At 44.8% G+C, this 22,361-nt stretch overlaps 1 protein-coding gene across 5 annotated transcripts in view; it reads left to right on the plus strand.

The window, feature by feature from the left end:
* The first annotated feature begins 1,238 nt into the window (after positions 1-1,238).
* Positions 1,239-22,361, plus strand: part of STARD9 (StAR related lipid transfer domain containing 9) — a 150,750-nt gene continuing 129,627 nt past the window's right edge. For 4 of the 5 annotated variants that reach the window (XM_030931371.1, XM_030931372.1, XM_030931374.1 and 1 more), the window contains exons 1-3: positions 1,239-1,339; positions 8,818-8,887; positions 11,324-11,440. In XM_030931371.1, the coding sequence (XP_030787231.1) occupies positions 1,293-1,339; positions 8,818-8,887; positions 11,324-11,440 (234 nt within the window). In that variant the 5' untranslated portion in view covers positions 1,239-1,292. Of the gene's footprint in view, positions 1,340-6,904; positions 6,959-8,817; positions 8,888-11,323; positions 11,441-22,361 lie in introns of those variants that run through there. The other variant, XM_030931373.1, reaches the window with a different exon arrangement.

Raw genomic sequence — 22,361 nt, forward strand, 5'->3', positions numbered from 1 at the left:
GGATAGGCTAATATTTTGTGCAAATGCAGTTGGGTTTATGATCAGCACTGCCCTTATCTATGCAGCTGCTAACCCTCAAGCCCTGAAGGGAAAAGATAAACACCAGCCACCTGTCTTTCGGTTGTACAAGAAGACCTGGACAATAATCCTTTTTCTGGATTGGTTCCCTCTCTGCTTTGTCCCTGATGTCAGGAAATACCTTGCCAGTAAGAGATTGCCTTCTGTTATTTTATTTTTTTTTAGACGGGGTTCCGCTCTGTCGCCCACGCTGAAGTTCAGTGGCGTGATCTGGGCTCACTGCAGCCTACGCCTCCCGGGTTGAAGTGATTCTCCTGCCTCAGCCTCCCAAGTAGCTGGAATTACAGGCGCTCGACAACACGCCGGCTAATTTTTGTATTTTCAGTAGAAACGGGGTTTCACTATGTTGGTCAGGCTGATCTCGAAGTCCTGACCTTAGGTGACCTGGCCTCAGCCTCCCAAAGTGCTGGGATTACAGGCGTGAGCCACCGCACCCAGCCTGCCTCGAAAATTTAACCACATAATTGACAGTTCAAGCGAACGCAGAGAATAAAAGTATTTAGCAAATTACCTTGCAAACTTTCGGAACAAAACTTAATTGATTTACTTGACTTTACATAGCACGGACACCGAGTCAAAGACCAAAAACCATTTCTGGATAAGCGGAGCCGGGAACAACAGACTTGGAACTGCGTCCTCGCGGCCCACTCCGTTCAGGATTGGCTGAAGCTGGGCCGCCACTGATGGGCCCGGCGCGGCACGCGCAAGGGTGGGGGCGTCCCAGGAGGCTGTGGATCGAAGCGAGGCGGGGCGAGCCCGGGCGTCCTCCCGCCCACCGACTAGCCAAGGCTAGGCCGGCACCACGCGGCTCGGGATGCAGCGCGTGCTTGCGCAGGGGCGACCCGGGAAGCTTCGGGTGGAGCAAGGCGGGGCCAGCCCTGGCATCCTTCCGCCCACCAGGCTAAGGAATGGCAGAGTTTCGCAATGAACTCGCCTGCTCCTGCTGCGGCGCGTGTTTGGGCGGGGGCGAGTCGGGGGCCTTTAAGGAGGATTGAGGGGAGGCGGGGCCCGGAGTCCTCCCGCCCACCGGGCTCAGGATTGGCCGAAGCTAGGCAGGCACCGCCCCGCTCGGGCGGCAGCTCCCCTCCGCGCGGGGGCGTCCCCAGAGGCGCGTGGGGCGGGCGGGGCTGGGTTGGGGCTGTGTCTGGGCGTAGGGCGGGGGCCTGGGATGCTGCCGCAGAGCTGACTTGCTGGACTTGGTTTGTGGCAGACGGATGGCGAACGTGCGGGTCGCCGTGCGGGTCCGGCCGCTCAGCAAGAGGTGAGTCTGGGCGGGAGGGGGCGCCTGAGGCTTCACAGGAGCTGAGAAGAGCTGGAGGTCAGCGTCTCCCGCTTCAGAGATTCTGGCGCGCAGAAACCGGTGACAAAGTGACCCGGGGTGTCGGGGTCCGGAACCCACGGAAGCCTGTCGGGACGGGACCTCAGTCGAGCTTTCGCGTTGTGTCCTGGGGATAGCGGTTCTCGCACGGCCGCCGGAGGGCTGCCCCGGGTGAGCGTCGCTGGCGTCCTGCCAGCAGGAGTTTCGAGGGACGGCGGCTCGAGGCTTGCGGCATCGGGTTGGGCCTTTGAGAAAGGCTGGGAGAGGGATGAGCATTCTCCTCTCTCTTTTGGGGGGCTTGGGTGTACACATGAGGACTGAGGCTGAATGTTGTGTATTCCTGGGTGCGCATGGGTTTCTCTGCGAAGATGGGGGGAAAGCAGAACGTGAGGGCGTAATTGAGGCCCACACAGGTCGCGGTTTCTTTCTATGCTCGACAGCTGACTTAATCCAGGACGGAACTGTTAAGTAGGGGAAGTTGTTCCAACCCCTTCCTTCTGTCAGAGCCCTCAGTGCCCGTTTCCTCGTGGCTTATTTTGGTCCTGCACCTCTCATCTCAGCCCTTGAGACATGCAGTGTGCAGTCACGAACTTTTTTCTCTTTGTCACCAGATGAAGTGTTTTTTAAAGATCGATTAGAGTTTGTTGACAGGTGGAGAGAGTGTAAAGAGCCTTCTATGTAGTAAGACCGCCAAGAGCAAAGGACTTAGACTGTGAGGGACTAACTAGAGGTTAAGTTTTGGTGGGGAAGGGGTGGTTAGTGTGGAGAGGAGTGGTGGGAGGTAAATCTGGCAGTGTCCTTTGGGGACCAGAAGGCACATGTTGGAAGTATTTGGCAAGTTTAAAAATCTCTAGGACATAAGATAGTTTGATAATTGGGCAGAAGGATCAAGAAAGGCATTGTCTCCCATAATAAAATTTGGTACTAGTGAGGATTATGTTCGTCCTCATATAGAAATGATTGGCTTTGAAAAGTCTTGTAATAGACTAATGAGAAGAGCAATGAAATGGAAAGAAACAAAAAGAGAATAGGAAGAGGGCAAAAGAGGTACACTGAGGAAAGAGGGAAAGCAGATGCCTGAACTGCTGCGTTTTGATTGGTAAATGGCTCGGGACACCTGGCTTCTTCATAACTGGATGTGGTAGCTCAGGGCTGGGGGATTTTTCATATGCGCAGATGCTACTCTAGAAGTAGCCTCAGGTATATTCTGTATTTGTAAAACTGTTCTTTTAGGGTTCTCAAGATAACAATATTGACCACTCCTAACAGTAACTTCTCAGTTCCTTGGACACTAGGAATTTATTTTTTAATTTATTTTATTTTTTTGAGACAGAGTCTCGCTCTATTGCCCAGGCTAGAGTACAGTGGCGCGATCTCAACTCACTGCAAGCTCCGCCTCCCGGGTTCACACCATTCTCCTGCCTCAGCCTCCTGAGTAGCTAGGACTATAGGCGCCTGCCACCACGCCCTGCTAATTTTTTGTATTTTTAGTAGAGATGGGGTTTCACCGTGTTAGGCAGGATGGTCTCAATCTCCTGACCTCGTGATCCGCCCACCTGAGGCCTCCCAAAGTGCTGAGATTACAGGTGTGAGCCACCGCGCCCAGCTGTAACACTAGGAATTTATAATAGCATGAATTAGATTAAGAAAATGATGCTGAAATTGGTTTACTTGCAGCCGCAGTAGAAAATAACATATCAAACAAAAGTGAAGTGAAAAGAAAAGCACAATTTATTTACTTTAGCTCAAGTTAAGAGCCTTGAGCAGCAAGTGGTAGGATGTCAAGACTGTAGATACCCAGGTGTGAACAGATTGTAGCAGGCTGAAGATTCAGGAGCAGATACAGATAAACCCAGTGTGGCCCTAGCCAAGAGGTCTGGATCACTTCCCTCTTCTCACAGAATCCTGCAGAGATAGCAGCTATTCTTCAGGGTGTGTTATACGGTCTTCACTGAGGCTTATCTGAATGTGGGGAATATGGTGATTATGTGGTTTGTTCAACCTTCAAATAAGTCATTGGCACACACTCAGTTGACAGAGTCATTGGATCTGATGTGCTCGGGAAGAAATCTTACAGACAATCTGACCCAAGCTGCTGTTTTTTGTTTTTCCAGATGACAGAATGGTTTGGCTTAAGTTCTAAAAGTAGTTAGAGCCAAGATTTGATTCATTAGACCTACTGCTCTTTCTGAGATTACAGAAAAGTTGCACTTGTGTCTCAAGTGCGCATTTATTCAGTAGGACTAGAGTTGACCCTCAATTTTGTTTTTCTTTTTTTTTTTTTTTTGGAGATGGAGTCTCACTCTGTCACCCAGGCTGGAGTGCAGTGGCACGATCTCAGCTCACTGGAACCTCCGCCTCCTGGGTTCAAGCAATTCTCCTGTCCCAGCCTCCTGAGTAACTGGGATTACAGGCGTCTGCCACCATGCCTAGCTAAGTTTTGTATTTTTAGTAGAGAGAGGGTTTCACCATGTTGGCCAGGCTGGTCTCAAACTCCTGACCTCAGGTGATACACCCGCCACGGCCTCCCAAAGTGCTAAGATTACAGGCATGAGCCACCACACCCAGCCTGACCCTCAATAAAATGATACTGCTGCATAGGAAATGGTTTTGATGTCCTCCCCTCTACCTCACAGTTTCCCATAATCAGAAATTCAATACCTCATTATGAAGTTGCTGCCCCTTGTTTACCCCCAATTAACCATTGTGAGAACACATCTGGTCTGCCAATACTGTAGGCTCTAGAAGACTATTTGCCCTTCAAAACTTAACCCACTGTATAGCTTTTTTTTAAAAAGGTTTTCGAAGAATATGTAAAATGAGATTTGGAGTTTAATTAAAATCAGAACAGGGATACATTAAACAAACAAAAGATACTTTTCTGATTATCAATTTTTGAGACTCAAAGCATCCCCAAAACATTGGCGATCCAGCTTATTCCTGAGAGACAGCCATCACAAAAGGTTTTCACTCTGAACTATTCACATTTTTGTAGCAAAAAACAGAACAAAGTTCTGCAGACATCCTCTCTTCTTTCTAAAATGTGTTCACAAACAGGATCTTTTCATAGTTCAAAAGGAAAACAAACAGGTTTCTTTCGTGGCCAAATGGCCTGTTATTCTCACCCTGGGATCTGATTTCTAAGAAAGTTCAGGGCACCAAATCCAACCAGAAATTCCCAGGACACCAGTGGCTACTTAACTATGAGGGGATGGATGCTTTAGTCTTTCTATGAGGGGAGTCATTCTCCTGGGATTATTATGCCTGTCAATAGGCCCAGGAGAGGTAGGTGGGAAGGAGGGTGAATGCAGAAGCTGAAGGGTCAGAGAAAAGAATGAGTCTTTCACGAACAACCCATAACAAGGCAGAATGGTCCAGTTTTACAAACCACCCACTACAAACTCCAAACATGCACACCCAAAACTGGAGGGGAAAGGAAAGAGCTCCTGGGGAATGAGGAGAGACAAAAGATGGTGACATAGAACAGCAGACTCGCCTATGAACATTTCTCACCTTCCTAACACTGGAAGATGTTTAATTTAAAAGTTGCTGTTCAAAATGGTACTGAAAACATATTTAAAAATAGGTCTGTAGTCATCTTAAAAATAAAAGGTCACTTCTCAGATAAGAGGAGTGACAGATATTCTCAGATGGTAACACTTGAGGTATCTTTGATGTAAATTTGAAAAATGGCCAGGTAGAGAGAAAGGAAGGAAAGGAAGGAGAGAGGAAGACAGAGAGCGAGGTAGGGAGGGAAATTCAGAGTATGATAGGAAAGGCAAGAAAACTGGGAGGAACACATTTTTTAAGCCCATGCTTATCTATCCCAGCAGCCAAAGAAAGCAGATCCACAAAGGAAAAAAAAATGCAGTTATTTTCTAAGAACATTCTGAAAATCAACTTCAAACTCAAAACATAAGGAACTGCAATCTGAGAACAACTATCACAATGCTAACTGGACTTAAAAATGACTACTGAGACTGGGCACTCAAATGGGTCAACGTTCTTCAGAGGTCATTCTTAGGCATTATCTGACAGAATACTATGATCAGGCCTTACCCATCAAGTGGAGGCCAAAGTGCCTCTATTACTTGGTATGGACCTGCTCTAGGAGCCGACAAAATCACTTTGCTTTCTTGAAGTACAAGAGGACTCTGCCAGCAACAAGATGCAAGCAGGGAGGAATGGCAGAAGAAGAGCAAGACTGGTTACCAAGGGCTCTCTTCTGATGTACAGAGTTAAAAATGACTGCACAAATGTGCTAAGTAAAAGAATGGGAAGATGAACTGTAATACCAAAGACAGAAGACATTCCTCCCAGAGGAAAGAAGGGAAGTGGACCTCAAAACAGTGTCACAGGGTAATGCTACCAGAGTTGCACAAACTGCTCTGTCCCAAGGGACAAATACCTCAAGGTAAAAGGAAAAGCAGCTCTCTTTTTATCATTTCCCCCTGCTGGTTTTAAAGACCCAAGCCCAGAATCTTGCAACACTGAACCATAGGTGGGATACAGGGAGGAGAGACAGAGGGTAAGGAACATGAATGGTGTTAGGCCCACCAAGCCTCTGTATCCCTTCCTCAGACTTCCCCATTTCTTCCCAAGCACAACAACAAGAAGCTAGGCAGTTGTAGGTTGATATTGGGTTTGGGACAAAATTGCAGGGTATGAGGGTGACTCATTAAAGGAGAGCCTAGGAGGCCGGGCACGGTGGCTCACGCCTGTAATCCCAGCACTTTGGGAGGCCGAGGCAGGCGGATCACAAGGTCAGGAGTTCAAGACCAGCCTGGCCAATATGGTGAAACCCCCGTCTCTACTAGAAATACAAAAAGTTAGCCCGGTGTGGTGGCACACACCTGTAGTCCCAGCTACTCGGAAGGCTGAAGCAGGAGAATCGCTTGAACCCGGGGAGGCAGAGGTTGCCGTGAGCCGAGATCATGCCACTGCACTCCAGCCTGGGCGACAGGGCAAGACTTCGTCTAAAAAAAAAAAAAAAAAAGAAAACTAGGAAAGCCAGAGTTTAACTTTTTCTCTAAGGGATGCCTTAGCGCTACAGAAAATACACCAGGGGCCTTCAATCTAACTTGTTTAACTGGGAAGGGGAACAGGAGACAGGGAGAAGAAATGGTCAGATGAAGCTTATCTTCCCATCATCTTTGGCACCCAGAGAAGTGGGAGGTGGAGACTGTAATGGGGACTGCTGGTATTGCCTCTTCTGTCTTTTCACTGTTGATCCTATTGGCCAAATCAGGTGCATTCAGGTGTCCCTGTTGCTGCTTTTCTTCTAATCCTTGCAGGAGAGTCACATGTTCATCTCCAACTGAGCACCACCCCCAACTGCATGTTTCCTGTCAGGGTTGTTCAAATTACTGACTTCTACTTTGGAGTCTTCAATTAAGGTGCCAGGGCTAGTGACTCCTGGGATATTGGGCAGATGGCAGGGTGGGGTCCTAGCCATGGGAGAACTGCGAAGATCCAACAGAAACTTTCTATCATAAATGATTCGCGTTCCTCCTAGTGTGGTGGAGAAGAGCGTCCCCTCGGGCGTCGTGCTGTAGTCATGAGGTAGCTGATGGCCACGGTGTGGGTGGGGAAGGCGCGGCTCTGGCTGGGCTGGTGGCCGCTGCCGGCGGAGGAGGACATGGCTGTGGGCGCGGGCTCTGGGCTTTGTGTGGCGGGTAGGCGCCGGCGCCGGGCGGGTCTGCTCCGGCCCCTCGGGCGGGCGGAAAAGCGTGCTCTGCGCGCTCCTCGCTCGCTTCCTCTCATTCCCTGGTACCGCTACACCCCTGCCTCTCGATCTTCGGGCCTCAGCGGCAGCAGCGGCGGCGACGACGATGACAGGAAGCCTATATAACTTTTTTTGTTTTTGTTTAAGTCTGTAAAATAGGGGTAACTACTTCAATGATTTTTATGAACATTTGATAAAACAATACAACAATTTTTATTCCTCAGACCCCTGTGCTTGGCTGTCTGGTTTTTGAAAGTTTTACAAGAGGTCAGGTACTGTTTCTTATGCCTGTAATCCCAGCACTTTGGGAGACTGAGGCAGGAGAATCGCCTGAACCCAGGAGTTCAATAAAAAAATAAAAATTAGCTGGGCATGGTGGCACGTGCTTGTAATCCTGGCTACTTGGGAAGTTGAGGTGGAAGAAATGCTTATGCCCAGGAGATTGAGGCTGCAGTGAGCTATGATTGCACCACTGCACTCCAGCCTGAGCAACAGAGTGAGATCCTGTCTCTAAATAAATCAATAAATAAAATTAAATCTAAAGACCCGTCTCACTGTGCTTCTCCTACCCCTAGTCCTCTAGGTCACAGCCTGGGAAGCCTGAGGAAGGATAAAAAATAAGACTGAAGGTATTGTCTCAACTTTCAGGTTCTAGGCTAGGAGTAATTTGATTGATAACTTTCATTGTAGTGGAGGATGTACTAATTAATTTAATTCTCGTCTGTTAACATTTTGGTCATGAGTACTTTAGCTGTGACTTTTTATATTATGAAAAAAGATAGGCATCAGGTGTGTGGGTCATCTGGATTAAGCCCATTAAAGTGAGTGTAGAGATTGTTTAGTTGTTAGCAGTGTTACCACATAACTGCAACGTAGGAAGATTCTTGAGGATCTTGACCCTCCTTCTAATTTAAGAAGATATAAGGAAAGGATTTGAGAAATATATTCTCAGGGTCCCAGCAGAGAGGATTCCAATACTTTTTTTTTTTTTTGGCAATATCCATGCTCAAAATGCTACGGAAAATGAGAGATGATGCTGTGTTATATGTTGGGCCAAGGATGCTCTCTCTCGAGTTTCTTTTGAGAGATGAGATCTTGCTCTGTCATTCAGGTTGGGGTGCAGTATCGTGATCATAGCTTGCTGCACCCTTGAACTCCTGGGCTCTAGCGGTCCTTCTGCCTCTCAGTCTTGCAAGTAGTTGGGATTATGTGTGCAAGCCACTGCTCCCTGCACTCTCTAGGGTTTCTAAGCCTGACTTTAAGGTATAATTCAGAGCCTAGGCTTCGTGGTCAGACAAATATGAGTTTAAATCCTAGCTCTGCCACTGATAGCTGTGTGACCTTGGACAAGTTACATAATTTCTCTCAGCTTTAGTCCTCTGCCTGTAAAAATGATATGTTAGCAAACTATGTCAGGAGGGTATGTAGGAGGATAGCTTAAGATTTAGAACAATATGTAGTGCACCTAATACAGTGCCTCACACGTAGAAGGTACTAAATGTGAATGTGAGCTGTTCCAGAGCCAAACTGTAAAGATCCAGGGAAGCATGCCAGCTAGGGGATTGCTTGACGCGACACTTATAGCCATTTATGGAGACAGACACTTCTCTTAAGGGTACAGCAGTAGGGAAATATTTTGTCCCACTAGCACTGGTTTCAGCTTCTTTTTTCTTCTGAGTTTGGGTCTTTTTTCTAGGGAGACCAAAGAAGGGGGAAGAATTATTGTGGAAGTTGATGGCAAAGTGGCGAAAATCAGGAATTTAAAGGTAAGCCTGAAATTATTTTTCATTTTCTTTCCACTGAGGAGCTAATATTGTTACAGGGGCTTCCAGGCTGAAGGTGTATATGTGAATGTGTTTGGAGTTGGGGCGGGAAGGGTATATAAGGGGAATGGTGGGAAGAGCTTGTGCCAATCATAAAGCAAATTAAGAAATCAAGAAGGTGGCCAGGTGCAGTGGCTCACACCTGTAATCCCAGCACTTTGGGAGGCCGAGGTGGGCGGATCACGAGGTCAGGAGATCAAGACCATCCTGGCTAACACGGTGAAACCCCGTCTCTACTAAAAATACAAAAAATTAGCCGGGCGTGGTGGCGCATGCCTGTAGTCCCAGCTACTCAGGAGGCTGAGGCAGGAGAATGGCGTGAACCCGGGAGGCGGAGCTTGCAGTGAGCCGAGATCACACCACTGAACTCCAGCCTGGGCGACAGAGTGAGACTGCGTCTCAAAATAAATAAATAAAAATAAATAAAATAAATAAATAAAATCAAGAAAGACGTGCAGGGCATTTGGCTGCTGCAGCCTAAGTTTTATCAAATAGGGTGCAACTGTCTAGGAAATTAGTTGGTAGATGTTTTGAAAGTAAACTCGGGATGTTTTGGGGGCAATAGTTAAATCATGCTGCAGGCAATCCATATTCTATTTAACTCACCTGACCACCAGTTAAACTGTGTCCTAATCTTTTCAGTTGATACCACTTTATCTAGAGACATTATTAGGGATTTTAGTATGCACCTGGTAATGCAGGGTTTATTTTAGCTAGACTGAGATCCAAGTAACATCTTTCAGATCCCAGAAGGGAGTCGGTCACTAACCTGGGTTTTGTTACAAATTCTCTTTCACAGATCTGACTGAACTTTGAGTCATAACTGGACAGACACTTGGAACTTCCTTCCATACCCCTCAGTCTCCCTTAGGGCTAACTTTCTCCATCCTGTTCCTCCATTTACTAGGCAAACAGAAGATGGAGAGGTTTCTTTCTTTCTGGGCCTTGAGGAGTGGAGAGAGACTGGGGAAGCTGACCATGTGACTATTGCTATAGTCAGCTTGCAGGTGGCACTCGGCATTCCTGAGAGCTGAGAAAACTGGCAAAAGTGAGAGTTATTTGGACCCCAGTGTTCACAGTCATGCCTGCTCTCTTGTTACTCCTGTGATGTGATCTGTTTCCTCTTGTCAGTAGTTCTGTGCTAAAAAACAATGGGGACCTACCAGACTTTCAACAGGGCTCCCCAGGGACAAAGGACTTTTTATTCTTTGCTGTCTCTTATTTATATCTCTGTTGCCTAATCACTTCAGCTGCTTTGTTCTAAGATCTCATGTTTTTGTTTCTAAGAATCAGTCAAACTTTAATCTGCCTTCTGCACACCTCCCTGGCTGCTTACTTCCCTGAGGTCAGTTATCCACGTAGAATCTCTTAATCATTCTGGCAGCCTCATTCTTCTGTCGTTTGTGATGGCTGGTGTCAGGGTTGTCTTTCCCCGTCCAGAGTGTATAAGATAAGGCATTTTTGTGAATAATGCCGTTCTCTCCAGTACCTGGAGGTCAGTGTAAGGCCAAACTCTGGCTCTACTCTCATCTATCTTGAGCAGGTAGATTGCTTCTGGCTCTTCTGTCCAATGTGGTGTCTAATTGGAGGTTGAATATTCCAGGAATCTCAGTGAAAGCCCCAGGTTGATTGAGCCTGTCAGGCACCATGGCCACACTACTCACACACTCCAGTATCCTCTGCAGAAATACTTAGGAAAGAATATAGGTTGAGCATCTTAATTTGAAAATTTGAAATCTGAAATCCTTCAAAATCTGAAGCTTTTTGAATGCTGACGTGACGCCACGAGTGGAAAGTTTCACAGCTGGTTTCATGTGACGGGTTGCAGCCAAAACTGTTTTATGCACAAAATTATTTTATGCACAAAACTGTTTTATGCACAAAAATATTGTATAAATTTATCTTCAAGCTATGTTTATAAAGTTTATATGAAACATAAAAGGATTTCATGTTTAGACTTGGAATCATCCCCCAGATATCTCATTATATATAAATATTCAGAAATCCAAAAAACTCTGAAATCCAAAAAAATCCAAAACGCTTCTGGTCCCGGGCATTTCAAAGAAGGGACATTCAACCTGTAGTGATAAGATGCCCAGAGGGGGAGAGGCTTTCTCTCCCAAGCTTTACCATGTCTCATATAGTTGGTTCTTATGTAGGCAGATATATGATAGGATGACAGACAAATTTAGTTCTCTGTGCTTTATTTGTATCTAATAAGATAGAGACAAAGTTTACCTTTTCTTTTTCAGGAAGATAATATAAACAGTCTCATGACCAGTCCAAGGCTCTCTAGCTATGGTAGAGGGTGATCGAGTGCCACTGGCCAGATTCTAATATTGTGACAGAAAAGACACTGGATCCTATGTTTGATTTTAGGTGGACAGTCGACCGGATGGCTTTGGGGACTCCCGGGAGAAGGTTATCGCATTTGGCTTTGATTACTGCTACTGGTCAGTCAACCCAGAGGATCCCCAGTACGCATCTCAAGATGTGGTAATATCATTTATCATTTTTCTTTCACTCTCTTCAGTTCTTTTTTTGTGTATAATGTTTAAGATGTTTATTATAAAGATACTTTTCAAGGTTATCATAGCACAGTTGTACAGATTGGAAGTACTCTAATTGGTACTTTAAGAAAATGTCAAACTAACTAACAGATTTTCAAAAGGAAGAAACTTCAATACATCAAGAAACCAGTGGCCCTTTCAAGGAATCATTTTCATGGTAGCATTAACAAAAGAAGCTTATTTCAAATGTAATCTTATTGTGTATTTCCTCATTTCTTCATAACTGGATATTCATTGGGAAATTTACATGAAATCTGAGGCCTAGCTGTTTCTTATGATGCTTTGGTCTGAAACTCATGATGTGTTGGTCTGAGAAATGGTAGTGAGAGTTATCACTTCCAGAAAGAACAAAGAAGGTGGGAAAAGACTGCTTGTCCAGGACATCAAAGTTGGCTAGTGTCCATTTAAGTTTGAGCCTCCTCACGATTCAAGGGGGTATAAGTTAGTTCAGGTAGTGTTCTGCTCCTATGATAGGTGAACGGCCGTGTATTATGTGCAGCACAAGGGAATTATAGAGGCTAGTATCTTCTTTGAACCTTAAGCTTGTACTTGTCCTCCTAGGCAGAGTGGGAAAGGGCTAGACAGCTAGTCAGCCAGCCTGCAAGGTAGGTAGGAGGCAGGTGAATCTATCGATCTGCTGTTTGAGCGGCCAAGGCCTTGCCATCTGAGCCTGTTGGTCACCCGTCACATGTCTTGTGGTTCTGCTTAGCTCTCTGTCAAGTTTCCAAGGCAGCAGGAGGTCTGGCCAGTGGGTCTACAGGACCTCTCTGTTTCTCTGAAGCAGCAGTGTTGTTTTGGTTTGAACACCGTTAAAAGCCATGTACCCAGTCCACATCATGGCCAGTAAGCCTTGCCTCATTCACTTCGGTGGCCACAGACAGTAGCCCTTGCCCCAGTAGCTATCAGGGTACTTTACAAAAGTCCAAACCTAAAATTGGGAAAGCCATTTACTTGGCCTTTCATGGTTCATTATCATCGTATCACATATGAAAGAAAAGACTATGGGAATATATCCTTGGGAAATACTATTGGAAATATAAATATTTTGGGGGGAACCCGGATAATCATTGCCTAGGATTCTATATAACTTTGAATAAAAAGCCAAAGTATGTTTTCTGACAAGTATTTCAGTCTTTTGTAAAACTTGTTTTTGGGGGGAGTGGGTGGGGGAGATGATCTTACTCTGTTGCCCAGGCTGGAATGCAGTGGCATAATCTCAGCTCACTTCAGCCTCTGCCTTCTAGGCTGAAAGTGATCTTCCCACCATAGCCTCCTGAGTAGCTGGGGCTACAGGTGTGTGCCCCCATGCCCAACTAATTTTTGTATTTTTTGTAGAGACAAGTTTTCATCATGTTGCCCAGGCTGGTCTTGAACTCCTTAGCTCAAGCAATTATCCCACCTCAGCCTCCCAAAGTGCTGGAATTATAGGCATGAGTCACTGCACCCAGCTATAAAGCTTTTAATAGTTATGTCTAAGGAACAACAGTATCAAGTCCGAGTGACTCAGAGGAGATAGTACTGATTTTCTGCTATTGTAGACTTCTGAAGATGATTGAATATTTCTAAATCACCGATTTAGATATTTCTAAATTTAAGTATTTCTAAATTACCCCATTCTTCCCTTCTGAAAGGAACACACAGAAATATGACCCTAGACCACTGTGGGATTAGCTGTCACAGTGGGCCTCTTCTGTTATATAAGCATCTCACCTTTGTAGTCCTAATATGTTTGCTGTTAATGCTCACTAGAAAAGGGCAGTGTGGACATTACCTGCCCTCCACTGAGTCTTCTCTGTCCTTTTGAATACGAGGACAGGGGCAGGTCTAGGCTTGTCTTGTGGCCCTTGATTTATTTATTTATTTATTTATTTTTATTATTTTTTTTGGAGGGGGATGGAGTTTTGCTCTTGTTGCCCAGCCTGGGGTGCAATGGCACCATCTCGGCTCACTGCAACTTCTGCCTTCTGGGTTCAAGCGATTCTCCTGCCTCAGCCTCCCAAGTAGCTGGGATTACAGGCATGTGCCACCATGCCCGGCTAATTTTGTATTTTTAGTAGAGACGAGGTTTCTCCATGTTGGTCAGGCTGGTCTCGAACTCCTGACCTCAGGTGGTCTGCCCACCTCAGCCTCCCAAAGTGCTAGGATTACAGGCGTGAGTCACCACGCCAGGCCAGCCCTTGATTTTTTATCTCAGCACTCAAGTGTGTATGAGGCATCTGGTTACTAGTGTTTGTAACCATTTGCTTGAGCTCCTCCAAGAAGAACCAGCAAAGTAACTGACTTTCAGTAAGAAAGATGGGACTCCTATAATAGTCCACAGTTGTGACTATATTTGTGGCATAGAAGACAGTGGCCTTTTCGTTAGCAGAGTGTATGAGCATTCTGATAACTGTTTGAGACCTCCCTGGCCATGGCATATGTGTGTCTGTTCTGTACGTAAGAATAATTGACTATTTTGTATAACATTTGATGAATCAGTCATCTTGAAGGGGGTGTGTGAATGTGTTAAAATTTTATGTTTGTGTGTGTGTGTGTGTGTGTATGTGTGTATTAGTATCAGTAAGCTTGAGTATGAGTTTGGTTGTGAGGCCCGTATTTTACATTTACATGCCTTGACTGTATAAAAATCGAGTGAAAGCCCAAAAGGCCATAGAGGAGGGAAATTCATAAATATGATTTTTCTTTTGCCTGATTTGAAATTTAATGGAAAGATCAAATGAGATCCAGACAGGAAGCCTGTGCAGAGAGATAAAACCAGTGTCTCCTGAGGTTTCTTCTGGCTTGTTTATTAATTGTCTGAGTCCCTCATCGGTCCCAAGAGGAGTTAGGATAGGAAAGAGAAGGAAGGGAACCTCTGTCACAAGCTGGAGTAGAGCCGGAGGTCCCGGAATGCTGGCAGGACTCTTATCTACATGATACAATCAGAGGGGCTCTTTGCTTTAAGACAGAAATTGGAGCCCAGATTTAACCCTAATCACTATGGCTCTGAGGCCACCATGGGTAGGAAAGGTGGAATCCATACAATCTTAGGACTTGGGGTGGAAAAGAATTTGGATGTAATCCAGTTTATCCTCTCCACAGCATTTTTTTTTGGGGGGAGGGGCGTGGGGTACAGAGTCTTAGTCACCCAGGCTGGAGTGTAGTGGCACAATCTTGGCTCACTGCAACCTCTGCCTCCTGGGTTCAAGTGATTCTTGTGCCTCAGCCTCCTGAGTAGCTGGGACTACAAGCATGCGCCACCATGCCCAACTGATTTTTGTATTTTTAGTAGAGACGGGGTTTCACCATATTGGCCAGGCTAGTCTCAAACTCCTGACTTCAAGTGATCCACCTCGGCCTCCCAAAGTGCTGGGATTATAGGTGTGAGCCACCACATCCAGCTCTCTACAGCATTAGTGATCAGATTTTGAGGGGAGGGGTCAGTCTATTGAAGTATAATTTAGGTATAGTGAAAGATTTACCTTTTTTTTAAGCAATTATTTATTATTATTATTTTTAATAGAGATAGGGTCTTGCTATATTGTCCAGGCTGGTGTTGAACTCCTGGACTCAAGCAATCTTCCTGCGTTGGCCTCCTAAAATGTTGCGGTTATAGGCATGAGCCACCACGCTTGTCCAAATTCACCTTTTTAGTGTACAGTAATACTTCCATGTGTGTAACTGACACTATAATCAATATACAAAATAGTCTATCATCCCAAAAATTGCTTCATGCTCTTTTATAGCTATTTCCTCAGCCCCTGGCAATTACTGATCTGTTTTCTGTCCCTACAGTTTCATCAGTTCCAGAATGTCATATAAATGGAATCAAATAGTATGTAGTTGTTTGAATCTGGCTTCTTTCACTTTGCATGATGTATTTGAGATTCTTTTTTTTTTTTTAAGATGGAGTTTCATTCTTGTTGCCTAGCCTGGAGTGCAGTGCAGTGGTGTGATCACGGCTCACTGCAACCTCTGCCTTCTGGTTTCAAGTGAGTCTCCTGCCTCTGCCTCCTGAGTAGCTGGGATTACAGGCGCCTGCCACCACGCCCAGCTAATTTTTGTATTTTTAGTAAAGACGGGGTTTCACCATGTTGGCCGGGCTGGTCTCGAACTCCTGACCTTGTGATCCACCTTCCTTGGCCTCCCAAAGTGCTAGGATTACAGGTGTGAGCCACCGCACCTGGCCAAGATTCAGCTTTACTTTCTGTATGTCACATCTTCTAACCTTCTTTTTTTTTTTTTTTTTTTTTTTTGAGATTGGGTCTCACTCTGTCACTCAGGCTAGAGTAGGGTGACACAGTCACAGCTCACTGCAGCCTCAACCTCCTGAACTTAAGTGATCCTCCCACCTCAGCCTCCTGAGTAGCTGGGACTACAGATGTGTGCCACCATGCCCGGCTAAGTTTTGTAGTTTTTGTAGAGATGTGGTCTCACTGTGTTGCTCAGGCTGGTCTCGAACTCCTGGGCTCAAGCAATCTGCCTATGTTGGCCTCCCAAAGTACTGGGAATTACAGGTGTGAGCCACCACACCTGACCTTCTTAATTCATATTTATTTAAATTATCTGCTCTCCCAAAAGGAATCTCATGGCTTTGGAAGCATGAATTCTGACTGAAAAGGATGAGAGACCAAGTCCTTGGAGTACAGTGTGTCTTTCATCCCTAGGTTTCTTCTTGTTACAAAGGAAGGACTGCTCAGAAATATGGCACTGATTTCAGATATCAAAATATCTGAGGGAAATATCTTAATTTGTCTTAGTGGATATGGAGGGAGTATCTAAATATCTGACTTTAGGGGGATTTAGAGCAACCTCTTAAGAAGCCATTCAGAGATAGATGTTGATAAGAACGTCACCTGGTCAATGTTGGTGCTTTTATTAGTCTATTTTGTGGTGTTATAAAGGAATACCTGAGGCTTAGTAATTTGTAAAGAAAAGAGGTTTATTGGCTCACAATTCTGCAGGCTGTAAGAAAGCATTGTGCCAGTATCTGCAGTTGCTGAGGGTTCAGAGAGCATCCAGTTGTAACAGAAGGGGAAGGAGACAGTCATGTCACAGCGAGAGGGAGAGAAAGAGAGCACGCGCACACAAGAGAGATGGGAGGGAGGGCACTCTCTTAAACAGCTCCAGTGTGAACTAACAGAGCGAGAACACACTCATTACTGTGGGGAGGGGACCAGGCCACTCATGAGGGATCTGTCCCCATGACCCAAACACTTCTCACCAGGCCCCACCTCCAGCAGCGGGGGTCACATTTTAACATGAGATTTGGAGGGGACAGATATACAAACTGTATCAGTGCTGCCTTGTCATAGCCTCTTAGTATGTTAGAGTTTGAAGGTAACTTATTAGTCATCTAGGCCAGAGTTTGTTGACCTCAGCGCTATTGACGTTTTAACCATATAATTCTCTATTGTGGGGGTCTGTACTGTGCATTGTATAATGTTCAGCAGCATTCCCGGCCTCTACTCACTTAATACCAGTAGCAATCCCCCAATTGTGCCAATAAAAAAACATGTCCAGGCTGTTTCCTAGCAGTTGCTCACTGCTAGGTTGCTCACGCCTGTAATCTTAGCAGTTTGGGAGGCCGAGGCATGTGGATCACCTGAGGTCAGGAGTTCGAGACCAGCCTGACCAACGTGGTGAAACCCTGTCTCTACTGAAGATACAAAAAATAGCCAGGCATGATGGCTCATGCCTGTAATGCGAGCTACTCGAGCTGCTGAGGCAGGAGAATTGCTTTAACCCGGGAAGTGGTGGTTGCAGTGAGCCGAGATCGTACCACTGCATTCCAGCTAGGGCAACAGAGCGAGACTCCATCTTAAAAAAAAAAAAAAAAAAAAAGTCTGGACATTAGGCACTAATCTAGGCCAACCCTCATATGTGACAGATCTGGCCGTGTAACTTATGGCATTATACAGGGGTTAGTGCTCAAGCTGGAACAAACCCGGACTTCCTTATGGTGGTCTTTTCATAGCATTGTATCATTCTCTGTCTTTTTATATTACTTTACAGCCTCAAAAGAGGTTCAAAGTTAAAATTCCTTAGTGCTTTGGCACTTCCTGGTCCTTAGTGGTGATATGCCTGAGTAAATAGATCAGGTGTCACCAGCTGGGGACTACTAGAGGACAAGTCAGCTACTACAAGTTCTACTGAGAGGCAGCTTTGGTTTTTAAATGCCTATTGGTAGCCAGATACAATTGTACATGTTTATCACTTCATTCACGTTCTATTAGATCTATATTATTTACTCCATTTTATAGATAAGGAAACTGAGGCACAGAAAGTTTATAAGACTTGCCAGTAAGTGGTAGAGCAAGAATTCAAATTCAAGACTGTTTAACTCTAAATTTTATGTCATTTCCACTAAACCTCACTGACTCTCAAAAAAAAAAAAATACCACTTAGCCTACCAGTGATCTGTTCATCTCTTTGTGTGTGTGTGTGTGTGTGTGTGTGTGTATATTTTTTTTTTTTTTTTTTTTTTTTGAGACAGAGTCTCACTCTGTTGCCCAGGCTGGAGTGCAGTGGCATGATCTCGGCTCACTGCAAGCTCCGCCTCCTAGGTTCACACCATTCTCCTGCCTCAGCCTCTGGAGTAGCTGGGACTACAGGTGCCCACTACCACACCTGGCTAATTTTTTTGTTGTTGTATTTTTAGTAGAGACAGGGTTTCACTGTGTTAGCCAGGATGGTCTCGATCTCCTGACCTTGTGATCTGCCCACCTCGGCCTCCCAAAGTGCTGGGATTACAGGCGTGAGCCACTGCGCCTGGCCCTCTTTATGTATATTTGATATAATTTCTTCAACACCCTAAAAGGTAGAGGATTTTATCCCCCTTTTATATGGAGGAAATTTAGACTTAGAGAAGTTATATGATCTACCAAAGTTACACAGTAAGATGTGAGTTCTAGATTTGAACACAGTATCATCTGACTGCAAAGTTTGTATTCAACACTATGCTACAGTACAAAAAGAAAACGAAGGATATGGGAAAAGAAAGAGATGGAAAACTGGAGAAGGGGAAAGAGAGAGAAAAGACTATAGTAAATGGGATGTGGTTGAGGATTGTAGCACCTGTCTTGTCCATTACTCCTTGACCCTGGTGTTACCAACTTCCTGTTTTATTTCTTTTTTTTTTTTTTTTTTTTTTTTTTTTTTGAGACAGAGTCTTACTCTGTCACCCAGGCTGGAGTACAGTGGTGCGATCTTGGCTCACTGTAACCTCCACTTCCCAGTTTCTAGTAATTCTCATGCCTCAGCCTCCTGAGTAGCTGGGATTACAGGTGTATGCCACCACACCCGGCTAATTTTTGTATTTTTAGTAGAGATGGGGTTTCTCCATGTTTGCCAGACTGGCCTCGAACTCCTGATCTCAAGTGATCCACCCACCTTAGCTTCCCAAAGTGCTGGGATTACAGGCATGAGCCACCGCACCCCAGCCCGCTTTCCATTCTTAAGGCAAGTCATTATTGGTCTAAATGCTGTTTTCAGTATTTGTTAATATTTGGACTTGGAGCAGCAGTTTTTCTTCAAAACTGGCCTGTATTTTTTCTGGCTTGAGTCTGTATTAAAGTCAATTTGCTTCTCTGAAGTTAAACGTGGACTTGAAGTCAGGCACAGTCAGTTATTGGCAGCTTACTTTAGACAAGTTGCTTATCCTTTTTGCATTCTAGTTTTCTTCAGCTCTAAAATAGGGATCATATATGCCTCAAAGAGTTATTGTGAGGAGGAAATGAAATAATTATCTAAAGTGCTGGCACCTAGTCATCAAATGAGTTTATGAGTGCTGTGCCTTGGGTCCCTGCTGTGATTACCATTATCATACATAGTACGAGAAAAGCAAGGCTCATGATATTTTTCTGAGTTGAACTAGATTTGGAAACCTCTTTTCTGAATCTGGTTATGATCCCTTCTGGGACCATCCTGCTCCATTTGGAACACTAACTTCCCTCCCTTCCTCCTGGTGAGGAACATCTGTTAAAGTGGGAGTCCTCTGCTTAAGCGTATTGTGTTTGGGTGACTGTGTGTTTGTAAAACTTTCCATGAGGAGTATTAGCTCAGCTTTACCCACCAGGGCCTGAAAGTGGCTGTTTAAAACAAATGCAGACTGAGTCAACAAAAATCATGTCTATGAACAAAAAGCTAACCACTCTTCATGGAAAGCAGTTGCTCCTGTTCTTCTGGAAATCTTTATTTTAAAATGATCTGTTATTTAGCTAAAATACTTGTAGCATTTCCAGACCAAAAAAATAAAGTCACGTGAGTGAGCAGGAGATTTTTGTCTGAATTCAAAACAACCACTGTCTCCAAAACTGAAAGTATTTTAGTAGTAATATGGTTGTGCTTCTTGTTTTAATATTTGTTTGATCTCCACAATATACTGAACACCAAACAACACACAGAATACATCATTACCTACTGTCAAAGAGCCCTGAGAGAGAGTGAGCATTCTGCATGTGATGATTCAATAAAGGAATGTTGATCCTGAGATGGGAAGGCAGAGGTGGTAATGCTCCATAAATACTGAACATGAGGCGTTTTACAGTTTCTGGAACATGAGAGCCAGCTGATCTTTGTTTGCATTAGGATAAAAGAGAAGATTTCAGTTAAATTGCAGAAAATTGTACATAATTAGGACACGAAGAGTAACTTGTACAGAATTTTTGAATCCTGATATATAGTAGCTAAATAGCTTGACTTTAGAATTTCAGAATGTTAATATTAGAAGAAGTGTTAGAGACCATTCAAGATACTTGTTTTCAAATTGAAGGTCTAGAGAGACAAAGTAACAGTTACAAGTCTTTTTTGTTTGTTTTCTTTTTGTCCAGTCCAGAATTGTTCTTGATGTGGCTGGGAAATCCTGTTGTTTATTCTAATGGTAGGGGCCATGGACTGTAACACAGTGGTCCTAGCATAACAGGTAATGTGCCACTAGCAGAATCTCAAGGAAAGATCTTGTTCTTTAGATCTAACCTGTCCCTGGCTCTGTAGTCACCTGGAATGAGGAAATTGCACTATTGCCGTCTAGTAGTATGGGGAAGTATTCTATACCTGTTGTTATGAGTTCTCTAATATGACCAGACGTGATTAGATACTGTTGCCATAAAAGCAGCATTTCTGTTTGGGAAACTCCAACCCATTACAAAATGATAACAAGTGATCTGTTATCTGCTGCCTCAGAAAGTAAGCAGGATGAGCTGGAGAGATGAAGTGTGACCCTCACTTATTTTATGCCTCACATTTCTTGTATCTGCTGAACTTGGAGTGGAAATGAAGGCTTTGAGGAAAGGGGAAAGAAGGTAGAAGAATGACTGAAACTGAGGAGGGACCTTTGAGGAGCTAGAGGAGAGGGAAACAGGAAGAACAAACAGGTGAGGAGAAATTTGAGAGCTCACAGTGCGGTGGGTACTGTTAGGATTGTATCACTTTTTTACAGCAGATATCTCCATTTTAGGGATAGGAACAGGCTCAGATTTGTTGCATTCTTGCTTAAGGTCATGCAACCAAGTGATGGAACCAGCAGTCAGACCTTGACTGTGTGACTCCATGGTCCAAGCTCTCGCACAGTGTACCACATACAACTCTATTCCTGTATTTCCAGTGCTGTACATCTTCCATTAACAATCAGTGGCTGTTAGATTCGTTATTCGACGAATGGTTCAGTGGATGACCAACAAGATAGGACTCTGCCTTCTTGAATCTTGCCTGTTTTGGGAAGGCCGCATAGTTTGCCTGAGTTAAAGAACCACAGATGCTTCTCAGCTTCCTTGTGCATCCCCTTTTCCTGATGCATGTATGTGCTAGGGGAGCTGGGGAGCATGTGGATTAGAAGCAGGATTTTCTCATGAATATTTGCAGAGCTTTGTACATTCCATCACTAGTGCTGGTATTTTTCCAAGCAAGATGGAGACAGAAGTCAAAGGGAGAGAAGTTGATAAGAAAAAGGCTTTTTTGTGCAGTAATCGGATGGGGCTCTGCAGAGCTGAGTGGGGGAAGGGAGGGGTTACCATGAGTGTTTCAGTATGTCCCTCTGCCAGCAGCACAGCTGTTTGGTTCCATAAGCATGTCCATGAGCTGGATTTTATTTTATTTTATTTTATTTTATTTTATTTTATTTTATTTTATTTTATTTTTTTTGAGACGGAGTCTCGCTCTGTCGCCCAGGCTGGAGTGCAGTGGCCGGATCTCAGCTCACTGCACGCTCCACCTCCGGGGTTTACACCATTCTCCTGCCTCAGCCTCCTGAGTAGCTGGGACTACAGGCGCCCGCCACCTCGCCCGGCTAGTTTTTTTGTATTTTTTTTAGTAGAGACGGGGTTTCACCGTGTTAGCCAGGATGGTCTCGATCTCCTGACCTTGTGATCCGCCCGTCTCGGCCTCCCAAAGTGCTGGGATTACAGGCTTGAGCCACCGCGCCCGGCCAAGCTGGATTTTAAAGGAAGTCATTCTTCTGGCTTAATCTAACTTTTTTTTTCCCTCTTTAGAAACTTGACTGTGAATCTTTAAAGAGTAATTTTCAGACTCGTAGAAATATCTGAAAGACAGTTTCTTGACAATGTTTGCTGCTCGTGCCACATGCCTATGCAAAAATGAACAGTGGAAACTAGAGAAATTTTTTTAAAATGCCAAAGCTTATGTGGATTTTTCCCCCTGGGAGACAAGGGTAATGGAAATTCCTTGTGGTAGCTAGAGCCCTTGAGATCCAGGCTGGAGAGAGAGGTTATCTGTGGGGGAGATAGGCCCAAAGCCTGATAGTCATTTGCAGATGACCAAGGGCTGCCTAAGCATAAATGTAGAGTTCCTAAGACAATTGTCGTTGATGACACCCCATTTTTATCTTGCTTGGATGGGCAATGCTGAAAATT

The sequence above is a fragment of the Rhinopithecus roxellana genome, chromosome 5 (assembly GCF_007565055.1).
Source record: "Rhinopithecus roxellana isolate Shanxi Qingling chromosome 5, ASM756505v1, whole genome shotgun sequence".
Lineage (NCBI taxonomy): Eukaryota > Metazoa > Chordata > Mammalia > Primates > Cercopithecidae > Rhinopithecus > Rhinopithecus roxellana.